The sequence below is a fragment of the Quercus robur genome, chromosome 4 (assembly GCF_932294415.1).
Source record: "Quercus robur chromosome 4, dhQueRobu3.1, whole genome shotgun sequence".
NCBI classification, from domain to species: Eukaryota; Viridiplantae; Streptophyta; class Magnoliopsida; order Fagales; family Fagaceae; genus Quercus; species Quercus robur.
Genome location: NC_065537.1, coordinates 79,516,144 through 79,524,407, shown reverse-complemented (window position 1 = coordinate 79,524,407; position 8,264 = coordinate 79,516,144). Strand labels below are relative to the sequence as shown.

Sequence of the window (8,264 nt, the reverse complement as noted above, 5' to 3'; positions counted from 1 at the left end):
AAGAGGTAATGTTATGATCGCACCTTTTTTTCATAATACTTTTCATAACATCCGAATGAATTTAGATATGAAAGACTTTGTTTACAACATTTTTCACAATTTACCACACCAAATTTTACATATTGGAGCAATGATGAACACAATTTTTTTTCAACATGTTTATTGCTTGTTCAAAATAATAAGTTTTAAACTAAGAAACTTCACCTTTATGAGTCACACAACTAGTACAATGTTTACTATTATCAAATAAATAAATAAAATTCATATTAACATGAGGAAATTTTATTAGATGAAATTTTTTTTTTTCACTTATAGTTTTACCAAAAACACATGGTACAAAATTTTCATCCATATATACAAAACACTCAACCAAAAGTGAGAGATATTCAAGGGGGAAAAAAAAAACCCCATCAATTTACTGAGTTCTGGCTTTATGGTATCCTTGTTTCTTCACATATTGTTGGACAAATTGCTTTAGTCCCTTCTTCTTGTGGGTTTTCTTCTCATTTTTCTCCTTTATTTTTCTCTTTGCCCCTAATTGCTCCTCTAACTACAAACACAGCTGATCCAATACATTGGGCTCATCAGATTAACATACACCTTACCCCCTATATCATTGATCAAACTGTCATAATTGGTTCATCTAATATATATATATATATATATATATATATATATGATAAGGCCTCTCTATAAGTGTTCCTTTGACTTCAGCCTCAATCTTCACATAGTTGATCGGACGACAGTGCTTCTCTAGGCTCCCTTGGGGAAAATCAAGGGATGACATGTGTCCATCACTTGTGATGGCCCCACTTGATGTAGTGCATGCACAAGAGCTCCTTGAAGACCTGTTACACCCTCTAATTTCCTCCAAATGCCTCAACTAATAGCACGTATTAAACAAGTGACAAGTGCATATCAAAAGTTGTACGAAAAATTTTCAATTTTTTTCCCTTCAATTAAAAAAGAAGAAGTCTAATTCAATTTTAAAAATAGAATAATTTCGTCCATTCATCTATTTTCTATTATTTGTTTTATTACATATCCAACAGGGTATTTTTATTCAAGACACAATTGTATTGTTGGGTTGAAGATTCAAGATACTTATATTTTTTAATATCTTATTGATATTTGAGACATTATGTTGCATAATATGACTAAAATGAAATTAGTACCCTATGTATGATGTGATCAAAATTAGGTAAAATAAAAACTAATTATTAGAGAAATAATAGGGGTGATTACAACTTGACTACTGATAATGACCAAAGTTGACCCTAATTAAGGAATAAGGTGTAGCTTTGAACCAAGTCAGTAATTATTTAGGATAGTCACTCACATCATTAATTTATTGAAGTGTAATTTTCATATATTTGAATAGGACATAAAAGTTTCTTAGTTTACTTGGACCAGGCTATATAAACAGAGAAGTGATTTGGGGGCAGAATTTGACAATTTTAATGCTATCTATAATGTAATTCTCACCACCATAAGTACTGCCTAGACTTTATCTAGGTATATCTCTAGGTATAATGTCTTTATCAAGATTTTCAAAACGAGAAAATGATTTCCTACACAATGATATCAAGTTTTCAGAAAAGAAAATGATGATTATGACTTTGTGGCTCTTTGTCAAAAAGAAGAAAACATTTCTAATCAATGAAGCCTATCACCAAGCTTTTCTAAACACAAGCAAAGTATCTCCAATTCCCAAAATCAATAAAGCTTAGATAGATCAAGCTTTCTATCATAGAAGTGAATTCAATATATACCAACAAATTCCAAAAGAAGGAATAGAATCCTCACAGTTAAAATGGAGAAAAAAGAAATTATTAGTTAATCATTTTCAGATATGTTTTTAATTGTTTTTTTTAATAGTGTACATTGGATGATGTGATATTAAATATTATATTTGATTTTTAAGATTTTTTTTTAATTTTTCAATTTTTTTTTATTTAAAAGTATATTAGTTTTTTGCCAAAAAGTTTGTGTTTCTCGTAGATTAAAAGCTGATATGAGATTGATGCTACTATATCACAATTTTAGCCATTATTAAAAGCTAGTTTAATAAGAGATACTAAGCTTGGTTAAACTCAATGCAGCCAAATGATAATTCAGTCAATGACAAAAAAAATAAACCACTCCAGTGATATTATGATTAAAATAGATAGTGATAGTTCTTAAATTGGGAATTTTCAACTCAAGTTAATGGACTATAGATTTGTTCTCTTTTTTATTTTTATTTTTTTCCTTCTTGATGCATATAAAATTTTATTTTTTGTAATGAGAAGAAATTAAAGAATGTAATTGTAGAGATTGATGAAGATCTTATATCTAGAATTAGGTGACGTGGCAAGTAATATCCTTTTAAATAGGTTCTTTTTTTACCATGTAATTAAAACTTCAAAAAAAAAAAAAAAATGGAATATCACATTTGTCAAGCCCATCAAATAAAATGAAAGTGATTGAGAGTTTGAGACCCTTGAGTAGGATCCATCTCTCTTTTTTTTTTTTTTTTTTTTTTTTTTTTTTTTTTTTTGTACTAGATAATTGCGGAAAATAGAACCACCAAGCTTATAGATATACATGATACCGGATACCACCAGGCTACAAGGCCCGGTGGTAAGTAGGATCCATCCTTCAAATTAAGGAGAGTCTACCAGGCTAATAATTTCTTCAAGAATATCCCCCAAAGCCAAGAAAATTGGGCCATATTTGGACCCGAAGCCAATAAAGGCAAGTATTAAGCAAAGCTATATGTTGCCGGCCTATTCCTTATGAGCATGGACCCAAAATTGGGAAGTCACTGGCCTATATATATTCCCTACAACTATGTACCTAAAGGTTAAAGTCTTATTTGCTTGTCCTATCCTAGGAGTATGGGCCATTTTGACTTCATTCATGATTTAGATTCATACCAATCACAAAACTGAAGGAGAAGTTAAAAAAAAAAGAAACAAATATAACTTCAGTTAGGGAATTTAACCTTTAACTCCCTCTTATTCAAAAGCTTTCAACTTTTTAAAGTAATATTTATTTCCCTTGAATTTACGTTTAATGCCTATTTTTGTTGTCTATGTGTGTGTGAAGATAAAATGAGGCAAAAACAAATACTACCAAATGATCACATCAAACTCTAAGAATGCTCTAACCAATTATTGCTTTATGCTTTTCTAAAATTAAAATAAATAAATAAATCGGGTTTTAAGAAAATATTAACACATCCTCTTATTTTATCTGGTTTGTATAAATTTGACTAGGATGAGTCAAATTCATATTCAATAAGAAAAATGGGGGAAGAAAATAGATTATAGGATAAATTGCAAATTGCACACTCAAAGTTTGAGGGTGTTTGGATTTTACACCCTGAAGTTTTAAAATTTGAATTTTACCCCCTAAAATTTGGGAGGTTGGATTTTATACCTGACGTTTCAGAATTTAGATTTTACCTCCTAAAGTTTGGGGGTTGGCTTTTACACCTCCAAATTAATCTAAAACTTTAGTGTGTAAAATTTAAATAGCTTCAAATTTTAGGGAGTAAAATCCAAACACCCCTAAAATTTATGGGGTAAAATCAAAATTCTAAAACTTTGGGTTGTAAAATTCAAATACCCCCAAACTTTAGGGGTTAAAATCAAAATTCTAAAACTTTAGTATGTAAAATCCAAACTTTAGGGGTATAATTTGCCATTTACCCTAGATTATATGTAAAACATAAAAACTCAACCCCATATGTAAAATATAGTTAAACATATCTACATAACATAGGTAGAACTATACGGTATGTGTTTAATTCGGTAAATATACACACGGGAATAGGTATGTGTTTAATTCAATAAATATACATATGGGAATAGTTCGGTATATTTCAAAAAAGTTCATTTCAAAATATCGGCTTAAAAATACGAAAACGGAGAAAGAACCTTACATGATTAGTACCGGTACATTATGTCTATATTTTAAAAAATTCGTAACAAAAATAGGGTACATTCGCCATATATTTTTTTCTCACATAAATATAATAATCTTTGTATCATGAACTTTAAATCCACTCAAGTGTGATTTGGTCCTTGGACTATGTTCAAAACACTTTTTTTTTAGTGATATTAGAAGTACTACAAATTTTACTATGAAAAAATGCTAAAGTCACAAACAATATTACAAACTGTTGATGTGGTGAATAATTATTAATAAGTAAAAAAATGATTTTAATGGTGGGCCAAAATAAGAACCAATAAGAATTTGCTACATCAATAATTAGTTAAAATATTGTAAAATAATGTGTGGGTATAGCATTACTCTTTTACTATATAGCTTTTACTATGATGTGTCTCAAATAAGAAAAATTAATTCAAATACTCATTTATTGTCTTTGTTTAAAACTTAAAATGGGACCGATCACTTTGTAAATTTTTTATTTATTTTAAAATTTATAGTAATTTTAGTGTTTTATATGAACTAACAATGATTATTTTGATATATATAAACAAAACAATGATTATTTTTAGGAGCTTTTGTTTTTATTACTAAACAATAAACATGTTTGATAAGCATATGTTTCTTTTATTCTTTAATACCTTCTCTTTTATATGTGTTTGACGCCAATAGTCAACTGCTTTTCATCAAGTTTTATCTTTCAATAAGCTGTAATTTACAAACCTTTTAACTCTTCCACAATAAATGGATATTTTACTAATAAACACGTATAGTTTCAAACAATTGACAACAATTCAGGAAATGCAAGTTTATTTGAATACCATGATATACGGTGAATCATATGCATATGCTACGTTTATTTACCAATACTGAGCTACTTAAAAGCCAGCATTAGTTTTTTCACAAGTTATCACCTTATTTTATATAAAGAGGAGGAAGAAAACACATGAATATAAACATAACACTACGTATAAACATAACAGTAGTTTTACATAAAATAATAATATTTTTTATAAATTATCACATCAAATTACCTAATAAGAGAGACAATATTTTTACAGTCATATCTAAATTACCTAAGAGAGACAATGTTATGACATTGTTTCTTAATACATTTCATAACTTCTGAATGAATATGAGAGAATAGGTTCCTAATGAATTTAGATATGACTGTAAAAATTTTAGATATGATCATAGAATTTGTTTACAACTTACCACCACATTTTACATAATTGAAGCAATTAATGATGAACACAACTTTTTCCAACATTTTTATAGCTTGTTAAAAATAATAAACGATAAACTAAGGAACTTCACCTTTATGTTTATTATTAACATGTGGAAAATTTTATCAGGTGTATTTTATTATTTTATTTTTTCACTAATTGTTTCACCTAAAACACTTGACACAAGGTTTTCATCCATATATACAAAACTCTCAACCAAAAGTGGGAGAAATTCAAGGAAAAAAAATTCATCAATCTACTTATTTAGTGAGTTCTGGCTTTATGATATCCTTATCGATCCCTTCACACATTGTTGGACAAATTGCTTTAGTCCCTTCTTCTTGTGGGTTTTCTTCTCAGTTTTCTCCTTTATTTTTCTCTCTGCCTCTAATTGCTCCTCCAATTGCAAACACAACTGATATAATATATTGGGCACGTCAGATTAACATACACCCTATCCTCCCTATATCATTAATCAAACGGTCAGAATTGGTTCATGTAATTTTTATATCCTAGGTTTTTACCTTTAGTACACGTTCTTCTGCATGATCAAGCCTCTCTATGAGTGTTCCTTTCACTTCAGCCTCAATCTTCACATGGTTGATCGGACGGCAGCGCTTCTCTAGGCTCCTTGGGGAAAAATCAAGGGATGACATGTTTCCATCACTTATGACGGTCCCACTTGATGTTGTGGATGCACAAGAGCTCTTTGGGGACCTGTTACACCCTCTAATTTCCTCCAAATGCCTCAACTGATGCCATGTAATTGACAAGTGCTTATCAAAAATTGTACATAAAATAAATAAATAAACTTTCAATTTTTTTCTTTTAATTAAAAAAATAAAGCCTAATTCAATTTTAACAATGGAATAATTTGGTCCATTCATTTATTTTCTGTTATTTGTTTACATATCTAAAAGGGTATTTTTATTCAAGGCAATTTTTTTTTAAGAAGAAAATATATTAAACTTTATTAAGACAAAACATCCAAATTAGCCAGAATAATAGATCGAACTTGTGGAGGAACATCCTCCTTTCACACACCACAATCTAGGTAAGTTTAGGTAATTAACTGCTAATCTAGCCAAACTATGAACTATTTTATTGCCATTTCTTCTTATATGAGAGTAGGTCAATTTTGAGAAAAAATTGTTTTATTGGATTGAAGCTTGAAAATACTTATATTTTTTAGTATCTTATTGATATTTGAGGCATTATGTTGCATAATACAAGTAACATGAAGATAAGTACCCTATGTATGATGTAATCAAAATTAGGTAAAATAAAAACTAATTATTAGAGAAATAATAGAGGTGATTACAACTTGATTAATGATGTAATGACCAAATATTTTCTTTATCAGTTGACCCTAATTAAGGAACAAGGCGTGGCTTTTGAACCAAGTCAGTAATTATTTAGGACAGTGATTCTCATCATTTATAATTTTCATATTTTTTGAATATGAGATAAAAGTTTCTTAGTTTACTTGGACCAAGCTATATAAGCCTCGAAGTTATTTGGGGCAACATTTGACAAAATTTTAAGCTAATGTCATTCTCACCACCATAAGTACTGCCTAGACTTGATCTTGGTTTATCTCTAGGTATAATGTCTTTATCAAGCTTTTCCAAAAGAGAAAATGATTTCCTACACAATGATATATATCAAGTTTTCAGAAAACATAATGGTGATTATGACTCTGTGACTCTTTGTCAAAAAGAAGAAAACATTTCTAATTAATGAAGCCTATCACCAAGCTTTTCTAAACACAAGCAAAGTATCTCCAATTCCCAAAATCAATAAAGCTTAGTAGATTGATCAAGCTTTCTATCATAGAAGTGAATTCAATATATACCGCATATACATTCCAAAACAAAGAATAGAATCCTCTAAGTTAAAATGGAGAAAAAAAATAATATTAGTTAATCATTTTCAGCTAAGTTTTTGATTTGTAAGATTACATTTCTTTCTATAGCTCTATGCATGACCTAGTGTTTAATTCTTCGTCTGAATTATAAATATATTAAATAGTATAATATTGCTTTTAATCCCAATTTACATAGCTAGTGTACTATTGCTTATAATCTCAATTTACATATCTTGGATCCAATGTTTATATAGTTAAATTGAACTTGTCAAGATAGTAACACCTATTCATTTTTAATTACGTAATCATCTTAACAGATCCAGTACAAAGCTAAACTCAAAATTAAATCCGAATTTACCTAAAAAAAATTGAATCTAATTATGTAGTTAGATAGACTTACTATGTTATCCAGACGATCAAGCCTAGAAAGAATGGGTTCCTCCATGACAGCCATCAGCAAATATAGCAAATACACAATGGAAACAAACTGAATTCCTTTGTTCCTTTGCTTCTCTTTTTTCTCAGATAATTGGTACCAATCTGCTTGGACTAAGAGGTACCCTTAAAAAGGGTGAGATATTAATAATTACATCATGCCACGTGTCCATCATCTAGAGTAGTGTCAAAGTCAATGGAGGAAGATGATGACACGTGGAAGATATGCTGGTATGGGGGTTTAAAGATGAGGATAATGATCATGCATGATGCACCACACGTAAGCCATGCAATGGATGAGGAATGGGCTCGTACGTATTATGGTGTTTTTTTTATTACACGGTTGGTGTCACTCTGTCAGATACATACTGATACTGATACAGCTATGTTATGTTTGAATGTTTGTTGATGATGAAGATAAGAAAGAAAGGGGAAGATATGTTAGAATGTTTGATGGCTATGAATCTTTTGGCTGAATATTTTGAGTACTGTTCAAACTTATTTGGCAAAATTAGGAAAGGAGCGAATTTCAATAACGCTATTGCCGAAATTCTGAGAAAAAGTAGGAGAGAGGAGAGAGAAATGATGTGACGGATGTGGGAGAAAGAAAAAATAATTTCGGTAATGATATTGGCAAAAATAAAAAATAAAAAAATTGAATTGTGGCAATTGAATTGCAAAAATTAGAGGATTAAAAAAAAAAACTGAACTGTAGCAAGAGTAATGCTACGACCACATACTATTTTACCATATTTTTTTACAAACTATTGTTATGGCCAATTTCTTACTGGTTCTCATTA

At 29.5% G+C, this 8,264-nt stretch overlaps 1 protein-coding gene across 1 annotated transcript; it reads right to left on the bottom strand.

Annotated features, from left to right (window-relative positions):
* Positions 1-5,273: 5,273 nt before the first annotated feature.
* LOC126723927 (uncharacterized) lies at positions 5,274-7,550 on the bottom strand. The gene is made up of 3 exons (XM_050427950.1): positions 7,430-7,550; positions 5,687-5,914; positions 5,274-5,577 (listed from the first exon to the last, which is right to left on the bottom strand). Exons 1-3 carry the CDS (start codon positions 7,481-7,483, stop codon positions 5,443-5,445), a joined length of 417 nt encoding a protein of 138 aa, XP_050283907.1. The 5' UTR covers positions 7,484-7,550; the 3' UTR covers positions 5,274-5,442.
* Between the last annotated feature and the right edge of the window lie 714 nt (positions 7,551-8,264).

Excerpts from the sequence above, each read along its gene's own strand:
- LOC126723927 (XM_050427950.1), bottom strand. The coding sequence starts at position 7,483 with ATGGCTGTCATGGAGGAACCCATTCTTTCTAGGCTTGATCGTCTGGAT. Across the intron at positions 5,915-7,429 it reads TTGATCGTCTGGATAACATA|TTGAGGCATTTGGAGGAAAT; the intron begins GTAAGTCTATCT and ends ACATGGCATCAG. Across the intron at positions 5,578-5,686 it reads CAGAAGAACGTGTACTAAAG|TTGTGTTTGCAATTGGAGGA; the intron begins GTAAAAACCTAG and ends ATATTATATCAG.